Genomic DNA, 13884 nt, shown 5'->3' on the forward strand with positions numbered 1-13884 from the left:
TACCTCTAAAAAGACACCCAGGTGAGTGAGTAGGCCAGTCCAAATGTTGCTTTATGACAGCCATCAGTTACCTTAGTCAACTTTCACAACATTAAAAGATCTCTTCATATATCTTTAATACTATACACTATCAAATCCCATGAATTCAATTTCTTCCTGATTACCATGTCTAACTATAATTTCACATGCAGAGCCAACAGTAACCAGTGTTATCTGATGCTCTGCAGCCTGAAAGTCACCCACTATTGTGATCTCAGGTGGGTTAAGTGAAGATGTTCCATTTGGCCAATACTATTTGAAGACAATTTTTTAAAAATATCAGGTCTGGGTTCGGGATTTCTAGTTAAAGTGTCTGTTATTAGCCAAGGATCATGGTGGCCTGGTACTTCTTCTTATAATGGGAAAAGTGGTCGGATGGATGCTTAAATCTGATGCCTTCACAGATCTGCACACCACGTATATTCTCCCAGGTTGGCCTCACTGTGCTTAATGATGATGTTAATTAAATGACAAAACAACCACCATCATTTATATGCTATCAAAAATGAACACAGTGCTTTTATTCAAAATATGGTAAGTCTTTCATTTATAACAGCAGGGAAATTCAACGTGAGGAATGGCATTAATTCAACATTATGGCTGGTTTTACTCACAGAAAAGTCACAGAACTTAAAGTTATGATTCCCACAGCCACTGTAACTGTCATACACCATATATACACGCCAAGGCAGGAAAGTGATTACCATAAAGAACAGGAAAATGTTCCATATGCACGAGAGGACGACTTATGGCCGCTGGGGGACACATAACTTTGAATATTCCCCTACACTGTTGCATGGAAACTCTGGTATTATTCATTGAGTAGAAGCTGTATTATTTTCACCTTATTTTGTGAACCTAATAACTAAATCGATGACTTTGTTTTCCCTTAAAAGAGCACATTTAATATTTATGTCATCAGAAGTCACCTAGTTCACCTATCATTAGAAAAAAATTCTATGTTCTGAATTAGCATAATTGACATTTTACCTATGTGTAAGTGCTGAGATTTTTAACACACATATAGATCTGAATAATGCCTCACAATCAAGATAAAGAAAGAGCACTTCTGTCACCCCAAAATGCCCCTCTATGCCATGCCACTATAGTTAGATCCTCTAATTCCTAACCCCTGGCAACCACTGATCTGTTCTCGTCAAATAGTTTTATTTTTTTCCAGAATATCACATCAATGGGATCATACAGTATGTAAATGTTTGAGATGGGCATCTTTCACTTAGCATAGTGCCTTTGAAATCATAAAGTTTTTGTCTCTATTATTCCATTTAATTGCTAAGTAGTGTTCTACCATGTGGGTATATTACAGATTGTTTATCCTTTAAGCATCAGTTATAACAATTTTAAACATATTGTGCTTAAGTACATACTCAGGAAAAGAAATTATTTTGGTTATATTGAAGCTAATAAATCTCAACATGATGAACTACATAATTACACACAAGCATTCAGAAACACAGTTTTAATCTGTTGTGATGAACACTAGTATGAGGGCTGTCATCTCACATGACTCTTACCACTGACTTGTAGCCAAACACATTTTGGCATTTGTTTTCAATGACAGTGAGTTTGCAGAGGTATTTCCATTCTACCTTACAAAATTGAAATTTATGGGAAAGTAGCACATATTTTGCATTTCCTTTATATGAGGATCCCCAGCTATAGGGATGCAAATCTATTATAATTCAGCAGAATATGGGGAGATACAAAATGAATTCATCAATTATTTAAAAATCTCATCTAGTCACAGGAATATTTGGAAAGCAAGAGAGTGATGTGAATAAACAACATTTTCCTTTTGTAGAAACAACATGTGATCTTATACAAATACCACCTCCCCTGTGACTGTCGGAAAGATCTTTCCATAAACTACATACAGAAAGCCAAATCACAAACAATGTTAGCAATTACTGGCTATTTAAACTTTAGTGGGAGACATCATACACCCACATACAGAAGAGCTACATAAGAGTAAAGTGTTTTCTAAGAAGATCAATTATTTTGTCTTTTTGAAGCTACTCTATTTTAGTTTAGCAAAGGACATATTTATTTCATTCTGTAATTCACTCCAGGCTTTTGAGAATATGAATATTTTTAAGACTACAGGGGTCACAAACATAAATACCTACAGGACAAAGAATAATAAAATAAGCAGTAGGGATCAGATGGTTAGACTAACAATTAACAGGTACAGGACACAGTAAAAGAATAAAAAATAAGATAAGCCACATGGCAATTAGAGGTCAAAATCAGAATGTCTATTCAGAAACAAACAAGCAAACAATCAGGCCTACCAAATAGTTGAGTTATTCATATTTAGTCTTTGCACCTTTCAGGAGACCACTGAACATACAGTCAAGGTTTATATATTTCATTTGCTCTCATCTCCAAGGCTATTAAAAAGTATAATCCTGGAATATATCTAATCAAACTTAACAAATTGTGTGTATGTGTATGTACATCTACCCTGTTCGATCACAGGAAGGCATAAACCTGCAGTCTGTAAACTGCATGCTGTAAGGCAAATAGAACCTACCACTTGTTTGTACAAACAGTCTAATTGAAAATCAGTTCTGCCCGTTCATTTCTCTATCCTCTATGGATGATCATGCTATACCACCAGAATTGATTAGTGGTGCCCAGGGACCATGTAGCCCCCAAAGTCAAATGCAGTTAATATCTGGGTCTTTATAGGAAATGTTTGCAACTACTGGTACAATGCTTTAAAACCCTTCTTTAGATATCACTAGTATTTCTCCACAGACTTTCCATAAATTTTTGTTTATTAATTAGCCAGAGATATTTTCAAAGAATAATTCCCTTTACATTTGCTTAACACTTCTTAATTCACACACACTCACTCCTGTTATCTTCTTATAAGGAGTCCACCAGTTGTCATTTGTATTGCCAGTTTACAAATAGAGAAGCCAGAGACAGGAGACTAAATGGTTGCCAATGGGAAGTAAGAGGGTTAGGGCTTCAGGAACACACCCGGGACTCCACTCTTCACTGCACAACTGTGCCTAGAGCGTCCAGGAAAATCCGGCCCTGTCTGAGGTGCCAGGAAACAGCGCCACACAACAGTAAAGAGGTCCTAGAATCATAAAGACCTACATTTGAATCCCACTTCCGCTACTTCTTAGCTCTCAGTTCTGACTGAGAGCACTCAACTCACCCCCATGAGTTAGCACCAAAGTTAGTTGTTTACAATTCCAACCACCAAATCAGATGTCAGGGAAGGACATACCCCATGGAGGAATTGCAGGATGACAGGGAGAGGAAAATAATCCTTCCATTTGTGATCATTTGTTCTTGACCATGACAATAAGCCCACTCAACCACTATAATTATCATTGTGTTTAATGGACCACAGTAGATGGCAGGAAAAAAATGTCTTCCCTTTGTGATTTTAAAATTTGAAAAATGTAGACATCTCTCAAAGGGACAAAACGAGATGTTTATAGGTTATTGAAAAAAATTAATTCCTTCACTGGATATTTATTGAGTGGCTTCTCTGGGCCCAATACTGGGTTAGGTAGCCTCTTTGAATATAAAGTAGACCACGTGAATGTGACCCCACAGGAGAGTACCTACATAGCAAGTAGTGAAGCTCTTCCCACACAACCTCACAGGAAGTGGTGTTAGACTGGAGTTGCTCTGTCAGTGTGTCACTATCATTTTTTTTTCTGTTATTAAAACAGCAGATGTATTTGGGAGATAATAAAAACTCTGTGAAGAGAGGAAAGGGATTTGATTTGATCATTACACATTGTATACATGTATCAAATTATCACACTGTGCTCCATAAACATGTGCAATTAAAATAAGAAAAAAATTTAAACTCCATGAAATTGCTCAGCAATCCAAGTCCCCTAATTCCCACCAACATACCCAGCTAATATGTCACCTGTGACAGAGGGCTGGCTGATGGAGTCATGCCATCTTGCCCACACACAGCCCATCAGCCTGGGCAGTCTTCCTCCAGCACCCCCTTCTGGGGCAGAGCTCCTATGGATTGCTATTCCCAGTGTCTACAGAAGGCACTGCCAATACCCTGTTGCTTCATTCTGCCCACCTGTGAGTGATGCAGCACTGATGCATGCCTTTGCATCCTGCCTCAGTGCCCCAAGTAGTTGCTTTAGTCTACTGGTCACCTGGCAGATGGGAAAGCACTGTGTGATAGGGTCTCTATTAACTTCCTTGATGTCTCCTATCATTGCCCCCTCACACCCTCCTCTCTGGTCATAGTACTTCTTTGTACTTTTTGAAACACACCAGGCCCACTTCTGACACCCTGGTCCTTTCCACTGGCTGTCCCCTCTTTCTGAAATGTTTCTCTAGATAGCTACATGACTAGCTTTCTCACTTTCCCTATGGCTTGGTGTCCAATTATCTTTTCTGAAGAGGTCTTTCCTGAACCCTTTTTTCAAGACAGTGACAGGTAAACCCCAGCACTTCTAGAACTTTCCCTGCTTTATTTCTCTTCATAACAATTTTCACTTTCTGATTATATCTGCAGCCTGCTACTCTTCAGAAGAGGAACTCCAGGAGGTAGAGGAATGCTGCCAGTCTTGTGACTGCTCTGTCCTTAGTGCTGAGCTTAGCATCAGCATGTGGTCCATGTCCAACAGATGGGGAAGGAGAAGGGAAGAAGAAACAGGAGGTCAAGCTCCTGAAGGCTATTGGGATGTGCCTGCATATCTGCCTCACTGACACCATGATGTGGGGTATGATTTTTTAGAACAAAAATAGTTCAGAACACATAAGTGAGGTGCAGTGAGACTGACATACTCGCTTCACTTTGTAAGCCGGAGACCATTTCCTCTCCTTGGTGGTTTGATACTTCGTTTCTCTGTGGTCACTAAACTGAAGCTCTGTGGTTGTCAAGCAGGGTTTCTAGAAACATCTCAATGGGAGCATCTCAAAACCACTCAAATCACCCCCATGAAAAGCACCAAAGTTAGTTGTTTACAATTCCAACCACCAAATCAGATGTCAGGGAAGGACATACCCCATGGAGGAATTGCAGGATGACAGGGAGAGGAAAATAATCCTTCCATTTGTGATCATTTGTTCTTGACCATGACAATAAGCCCATTCAACCACTATAATTATCATTGTGTTTAATGGACCACAGTAGATGGCAGGAAAAAAATGTCTTCCTTTTGTGATTGACTTTTTTTGGTCTCCAGTTATGAGTTCTCCAGAGATGTAAAACTGTACTTACAAATTTGTGTTGGAAGCAGTTCTATGCACAGGCTTAGGATTCAAGGTATAAATCATGAAATTATATTCTGGCTGAAGCTTATAGCTGGATGACTGTAGGTAAGTCCTTAAAATTCCCCAAGCAACTGCTTCATTCCAAACTAAAGCAGATAATTACAACAATGCTAATAAATGCAACCATAATCAGAGCAGTGAGCATTTGTTAGGCACTTGTGACTGCCAGGTGCTGGGTCAGAGCTTTCTGTCTGTCTAACCTCAGACATGAAGCTTAACTACCCTGCATTGCCCTCCACCTGGGTTAGTCTTACTCATCCTGCAGAGGCCACCACTATAAGCCTTTCCCAGTCACCCTACTCAGAATTCTCCTCCCTCACTCACCTCACACTGGTCTTAGCTTGCTTAGCATTTTTTCAAATAATGTTTGATTGGTGCACTATAATTATACACCATATTGAGATTCATGCCACATTTGTATATGTACTTAACATAATTTGATCATTCTCATTCCCCAGCACCTTCCCTGTCCCTTCCTCCTCCCTCTGCCAATTCACTTGCTCTACTCTACCCATCTCCCCAACATTATTATGATTGTTATTCTCATTATTGCATTATAATTATATATATACAAACATATGTATCCCATACTACATTCTTTGTAGTATGTTTATACAGGGACATAGCATGGTGTTCTGCCTAGCATTGTTGCTCAGTTTTTCCAATACCTCGAACTAATCTCAATTTCATCATCAACATCAAGGTCAACAAACTCAGTGTTTTCTAAATACCTAAGTGATTATTACAGGGCATAAGAGTGCCTTGCAAAATAACTACTAGGTTACTGCCGACTAAGGAAGGAAGAAAGAAGGAATATCAAGATAAGAAGAAAGTAAGTTCCTCTGCTTCCCTGGTCTCCTTCACTCTAGCTTCTTCACCCTTCTGATCTTGGAAACTCCTCAAGGAAGCATTCTGCGCACCCAGGGACTCTATGTATCACTATCTTCCCCAAGTCAACTAAATTTCTTATTGCCTCCAGAGCACTGGCATTGGCTTTTTCTTGAAAGCCAACTGCAGAAACAACATGAATAAACATGTATTCACATATACAGACAGGGCTTACAGAAAGGTGATGAGAGAAGGATTTAAAAAAAAAAAAAGGCGATGTCATTTCTACTCCTCAGGAGCTCACTATACAATAAGAGAGACTTCCAAACAACTAGGTATGTATATATATATATATATATATATATATATATATATGACTATGTGTGTATGTGTGTGTGTGGTGGGGGGGTGGTGACAGTATTCTAAGGTTCTCTTTCTTCCTCCTCAGCCTCAAGTCTCAGATGATCTCACTGATCTCCTCTGAGAATGAAACTGTAAAACCACCATCTCAGTTAGTGAAGGCTGTGATAGCAAAGTATCAGTGACTGGGTGCTTCAATAACAGAATTTTTTTTCCTCATACTTTTAGAGGCTACAAGTATAAGATTAAGGTTCTGTCCCACTGGGCTCCTCTTCAAAGCCCACTTCCTGGCTTGTAGATGGCCAACTTCTCTAAATGTTCTCACATGGTGACGAATGAAGTCTCTGGGGTGTCTTCTATAAATCCATCATTTTTATTGGATCAGAGTCCCAAACTTATAATCTCATTTATCCCAAATCACCCCTTAAAGGCCATATCTCCACTACAGTCACATGGTGGGGGATTAGAGCTGCAACATGTGAATTAGGAGTGGCTCTATTCAGCCCACAGCAACCATTCTTCATCCCTCAAAGCACAGATGTACAAAGTCACGTAAAGGAGACAATGTGGTTACCAGGCCACCCTGATAAGGCATCTGCATGGTTCAAAGTGATAATATGAGAACAATGAAACAGCGTGTCATTGGGAAAAAGTGGGGCTATGCAAAGAAGCTTGAGTAAAAGTTTAGATGTGCTCAGTGGGAAAAGAGAGCCTACACTGCAGAACTTCGAGAGTTCCAGATGTATTAGCTAGGCAAGGTCACGTGTAGAGCAGGAAGAAGGTGGCCCTGGTGAGGTGAGAGGATGTCGCATTCTCATCATCAGCTCAGTCCTCATTGTGAGATAAATAGTGCACCAAATGCCATTCACAGAGCCCATCCACTCTCCTTGCAGAGGTTCACTTGCATCAGCATCCTGACTCTAAAGTGACTTCTCACAAAGGCTAACTAACATTGGGGAATTATGTCCAGGCCCTAGGATACACATTTCTCCCAACCCATTAATAAAGTTGACTTTGGATATGATTTCACTTCCAAAATACCTTCACAAAAATAAAGGAGCTGTTTATACAAAAGGAATGTTAGCAGCTACATAGTATTTCATTCTCATTGCAAATTACTTTGATAGCCATTGGCAGAGTGGAGTCATGACATTTAGTTGTTATGAGTCATTCCTCAAGCAGTGTGTCGGCTAGACAGTTGATGCAGGTCTTGGAACATGCTGATCTTCTCAAAGTGATATCCTTACCCAATGACAACCTTTCCCAGCACTAATACACTTTTGTTCTCTACCTTCTCTGGTTATGGTCATCCCTTTCTCTGTAAACCACTTTCTACACAAAGACTGAGGCCAGTGCTCAGTGATAGGAAAAGCAGCATGCTATGAAAACAAAAGCAAGGTGAGTGAGTCTACTGTTTCCAGAGTTGGGAAAAGCACCAGAAAGAAGGAAGAGGTTACCTTGACCTTGAGAATGAAAGGGATATCCATAAGAGAAGATGAAGAGTGAAAAGGAGGAAGAAGCAGATGGGAGATAGATAAATGAAGGCAACAAAAAGTGTGAAAAGAGAGGAAAGAAAAACACCCTGCTGTTATTCACAGGACTTAAGATTAGGCAAAAGGGTGTGATGGCAAAGAAACATCATCTGTATCCATGGGAACACTTTAGGGAAGTGTCAATTGTCTTGACAGAAAATCATGTCGAGGTTTCTGTGGGCTATCCACCAGGTTTCTATGGGATATATGAACAAAATAAATCTGGGGATCAAAGGGAGGTCAGGCAAGATCCTCTCCAACCACTACATCCCTTCTTCCAAGTCTGCTATCTCAATTTTGGTTTTCTGGCTGTTTCGAACACCTGCACTGACAACTCAAGGTTCTGCCTCTCTGGTACACCCTGACATCCATCTCCCTTTCACTGTATCTCCACTTTCCTCCTTTGTCTCCTCATTCCATTTCCCCATAACCACAAACCAATACTTCACTTCTTGTGCCAACACTGGCAGGACTGGAGAATAAATGCAGAATTCAGACATAAGTGAGAATCAAGGTCCTATCCCATTGCTGTAGGTTCAAGCTGGCACCAAACCAGCACTGGCACAAAACAGGTGAGACAACTCCCTAACGGGTCCTTCAGACCACAGACGTTCTTTGCCTCACCCCTCTGGAAAGCTATGAACACAATGTTACACCAAGGACACTTCACTTGGTAAGCCTCATTGGTAAGCCTCTGATTGTCCTTGCTATACACCAGACTGGTCACATAGCAACCCCTTCCCTCCTCCTTCTGTTTCCCCCCATTCCATGAAAGTTACAGAAAGCCTTAGGCTATTCATGAGAAACAGATGTGTCTGATCCAAGATACAGACCGACTCCAAAACTCTCAGATGACATGAATTCAGCAAGACTTCTGTCTTCATTTAAAAAAGCAGAAATAAATTCAGATTTTAAATTAGCATCAGAGTAGGATTGGGAAATCTACATCTGCCTAAACTTCTCTATAAGTTCAGTTAACAACATATTAAAGGAGATTTCATTTAGAGTATAATATATATTAACAAAAAATTGATTCAATTAAATCATAAACTAGAGAAGACTCATGGTAAAAACACTAACACAAATTCTATTAATATGAGTACACATATAGCCTTGATTAGTGTTTACATTATACAAGTACTGGTTGAGCTCAGACTGTCTGTTAGGTATGAAGAGAGGATTCTCTCCTGGCCATGCCCATTTTCCACATTAACCTGTCCTAGGGGAGAAGATAAGCAAGGGAGTAGTTCTTTTCTACCAGGTGATAAACTCTTCATCCTCAGGTAGTGGGAGAGGCCGATCTAGTGAAAGCAGGATTGGAGAGAGAAGCAGGGGAGGACCGGAGGGTGGAAAGAGCTGCACACTTGACTGCAGGTCATTCTAGGGGTGATTAGCTGCAGCTCAGGCCTCTGCAAAAAAAAAATTCCACCAAGTAGATAAATGACACTTGAGTGAGAACCCCAACCTTGGGGAAAATAATCGGTATTAGTCTATATTTCCTATTTCCTTTCACAGTAGAAAAGAAGTAAAAGATTGTTTTTTAAGAATGACACTTTAAAAAAATGGCCAAATTAAAACAGAAAAATCAAATGATCCAGAATAAACTATGTGTGAAGGACTCTTGTCTCAGAAATTTTGTATTTAGCCTGTAAGCAAAGAAAAGTCAACACCCACTAACTATCCTTCCTCCATCACTTCCAGAAAGCTCCCTAAGAAGACTCTTTACCAGATAGGACAGAATGCTCATCATTCACCAAATGCACCCAGCCATACTTTAGGTCAATTTGGTCATGTTTCCTCACTTGGCCAACGGGCTATCCTCTGCTAGCCTGGACGCCGCCTCAACATGATACATGCTGATCCCCGACATCTTGATCCCCTCCACTCAACTGAGCTGCCAGGGGATCAGCCTTTGAAATTTTGCAAGGATAGCTCTAATATCCGATTGCCTCATGCTGTGGGGTGCAAGGCTGTCTCTCCAAAACTCATAGCTTGAGCACAGTCACCTCCACTTCCAAGCTCGCCAATGACAGCACCTGGTCTAGAGCACCATTCAAATACTTACATATATATTCAACAAAGGTGGAAATGGTTCAACAGTGCTCAGTTTAATTTAAAAATCCTTCTAACTTGAAAGCATTAGCATATGGAACCCAAGAAGTCCACTTATTTTGCTTGTTGGATAATAAGTAAAAAGATAATGAAGATTAATTTCAGTACAGAGTTCAACATGTTACCTTACCATACTGAATTAATTTAATAATTCACAAACTTTGCATTTTGTTTAATGGAAACACCTATGTTAAATTTGCACATGAGTCATTCTTACCAAAAAGAGTTCATAAGTGTTAATGTTAAAAAATATTTAGTTAAGTAATTTATTGAATACTGGTACTCTAACATAGTAATATATCCAAAAGAATATGGCCAAAACATCCTCTGAGCATCTATGATCCTATTCCCCATAAATAAAGAAATTTAATAATCAATAGGCTTTTATTCTAATAATAAATCCCAAATCCCAGTTAAATAATTTACTATGCAATTCTAGCACTAACTTGGAATAGAGAAACAGTTACCTTCTTACTTTAACATTGAAACTTACTTCACTGTCATTACTGAATTAAAAAAATAAAAACTTCTGATGACATTCATCATTCAAATCATGATTTGGTAAGTGGGTGGTGGTAGAATTTAAAATTAAATTCATCATAGAAATACTGTTTGTTTCATAATTACATTTTACTGACTAACTTTATTGAAATACTAAACTTTCAGTTAAAATCACTGACTCAATGAAAGTTTGATCATTTCTTAGTTTATTTTTAGAGAATGTAAGTGAAGCTGCTCATAGGTGAATATACACATACTTATGTATCCACATGCATAGATGGAAGACCCAACCCTGTCAGTCAAAGGGAGACAGATATTCATAAATTCCTTAGGAACACTAATATACATGACTAGTCTCCAAGTGTGACTGAGCAATTGGTTTAGAGAGACAGACAGACAAGACATTTAAACAAAAAGTGAAATGGAAGTCATACTCTTCATTTCTTTGCCAGAAATTAGAAAAATAAAAACTCATTCAATGGGGTATATAAAGTCTTAAAATGTCCTAGAAAGGCTGTTTGTAATAGTTTTTAAATACTTAGAGGTCAACCCTAAAGTAATGGGAACACTGGGTGCAATCAATATTACATTAATTTAAATTTCTGTAAATGACATTCTCCCCATCTAAGCTAACCACAAAAATGACTCTTAACCAAGTTTTCCAAGGACACTGAATGTACTTTAAAAAGAAAAAGGAGGAAATGAAACTGGAAAGTGCCAGCCCTAGTCTCACCTCAGGCTCTTCTGGCGCATCCACTCTGAGGGGAGGTTTCTGGAGCTCAAAGATGCCCTGGCTAGAGGCCCGGTGCTCCTCAGCAGGAGAGGAGTAGACCTCTTCTGAGTCTGTTTCTACCACATGGAGATGACTTGCCTCTTCCTGGCTCCAGTCCAATTCTTCTTCAGACTGTTTCAGAGAGCTGCTGCTACTCTTGGGAATAATTCCTGCAGTGGACAGGCTGTTGGGCACCGAGGTGTAGGATGACTGGGGCCCCGAGTAGGGCCGACCTTCTGGAGCCAAAGCCTCAGCCTCCAGGAGGTCAGGGACAGAGAGGCTGAGCCTGCGGTCCAGGTGGTTGCTTGCCCTTAAGTCTAAGGGCTTGTTCGGGTTCTTTTTCACCTTCTTCTTGCTCAAGTTGATTAGCAATGGCCTGGTCCGCTGTTTTAATGAGTCCCAGACAGATGGTTTATCCAGATCCATGGTTGCATGAAGAACAAAAGAATTCACTCTTCAAAGGAGTGTGCCTCTATTGAAAACAACTCCTATAAAACAGAACATAAAGAGAAAACATGAGTCTCCTTGGTGGGTTCAGGCACACCCAAGTGGGAAACAACTCAAAAATCCCATGCTTTCCTTTGAGTAATCAATATTCAAACATTCATTCCAAGCTATTCTACTCCTAGGCCTATACCCAAAGGACTTAAAATCAGCATACTGCAGTGATGCACCCACATCAATGTTCATAGCAGCTCAATTCACAATAGCCAGATTGTGGAACCAACCTAGATACCCTTCTACTGATGAATGGATAAAGAAACTGTGGTATATATACAATGGAATATTACTCAGCCATAAAGAATAATAAAATTATGATATTTGCAGGCAAATGGATGAAATTGGAGAATATCATGTTAAGTGAGATAAGCCATTCTCAAAAATCTAAAGGGCGAATGATCTCATTGATAAGCAGATGATGATACATAATGGGGGGTGGGAGAGAGGCAAGAATGGAGGAAGGAGGAACTATATAGAGGGAAAAAAGGGGTGGAAGGGGTGGGAAGGGTGGGGGGCAGGAAAAAAATAACAGAATAAATCAAACAGCATTGCCCTATATAAATGTATGGTTACACAAATGGTACACCTCTACTTCATGTACAACCAGAGAAACAAGTTGTACCCCATTTGTTTATAATAAAAAAAAATTCAAACATTCAGTCATAACTTCTACAAACACAGCAAAAGCATTTTTTCCTCTATATTCTTTTTATTTGGCATATTATAGTTGTACATTGGGAATCAAATTTTTAGGGAAATATATTTAAGTTTTTTAGCAGGGTAGTGATAGAAACATTTAAAATAACAAATGAGATTGTCAAGTTGATCCACAAGAAAGCTTCCTAGAAAGGCCACTGTGTTATTTACTTTCCCAGAAAAGCAGAGCTAAAAAACAATTATTAGAATAGCATCAGAGGCTGTTCATCAGCATGATCAAGGGTCAGGGGGCTGCCTTTAATTCAGGGTCAGCCAGCAGTTTCCCTACCCAGCCACTTATTAAATATTTTACACTTTGTAGACAGGTGCTGTCTGCTGCAACTTCTCACCTCTGCACTTGTGGCATCAAAGACAACAAAGCATCACCTACATGAAAGAACAGGACTGTGTTCTAATAAAACTCCATTGGCAAAAACAGGCAGCAGACTGCCTTTTACCAGTCCCTACTTTCATCATGCCATCTTCCTTTCCAGAGTTGTGTGTGTGTGTTAAAGGAAAAAAATGTGCTCATGTCAACTTGGATTCTGTCTAGCATCTTTAAATTTTATATCAAAAGAAGGGAAACTAGAGAGAAAAACATGTAAAAAAATGTAAGTTCTGTCTTCATCCAGAACTGGCAAAACCTCTATACTGGAACTCTTACAAGAGCAAGCTTCAGAGACTCAGTCTGAGAACCTGAGCGGGGAGAAAGGCCATTCTCACCAACAGTTGGGTATGAACAATAAGAAGGCTTTACAAATAGATATGCAGTTACAAAGGGTGGTAAATGCTCTTTTCCAAAAACATGGTTTAAGAGATGACAGGTCAAATTTAACAGAGATCAAATTGAAATCAAATTTGGAAAAATAACCCTTATTCTATGTGCCAAGTGCCTCATAATAAATCCTTTAAATGTGAAAAGATTTGGCCAGGCCACTGTGACCTGTCCTATGATTACTTTTCCACATTTGACTGAGGAAAGAACCTGGAGCCTCCACAAAACACATTTTCTTAAAATCAAGGGCTCCATGCTGTTTGTGCTCCTACCCAACTCATTTCAGGAGAGATTGTTAGTCATTGAAAAGAACAGGCTGGAGAGTCCACAAATCAGGGCTCCTGTAGCCATTTGCCTGTTGAAAGTCAGGACATTAATTCTCACATTGACCATCAGCACAAGGTGAACTCAACTTCTTCAGTAGGCAATGCTTGGGATTAAGGCCCTGGGCTCTAGAGTCCAATTTCAGA

The 13884-nt window shown here is 39.5% G+C and overlaps 1 protein-coding gene across 1 annotated transcript in view; it reads right to left on the reverse strand.

Moving 5' to 3' along the window:
- The window catches only part of MCTP2 (multiple C2 and transmembrane domain containing 2), a 217322-nt gene that overhangs the window by 149626 nt on the left and 53812 nt on the right, over nt 1–13884 (reverse strand). Inside the window, 1 exon segment of the mRNA XM_079127378.1 lies at nt 11404–11930. Within this exon segment, the coding sequence (XP_078983504.1) occupies nt 11404–11868 (465 nt within the window). The 5' untranslated portion in view covers nt 11869–11930.

Source organism: Sciurus vulgaris, assembly GCF_902686455.1.
Source record: "Sciurus vulgaris genome assembly, chromosome: 2".
NCBI lineage: Eukaryota > Metazoa > Chordata > Mammalia > Rodentia > Sciuridae > Sciurus > Sciurus vulgaris.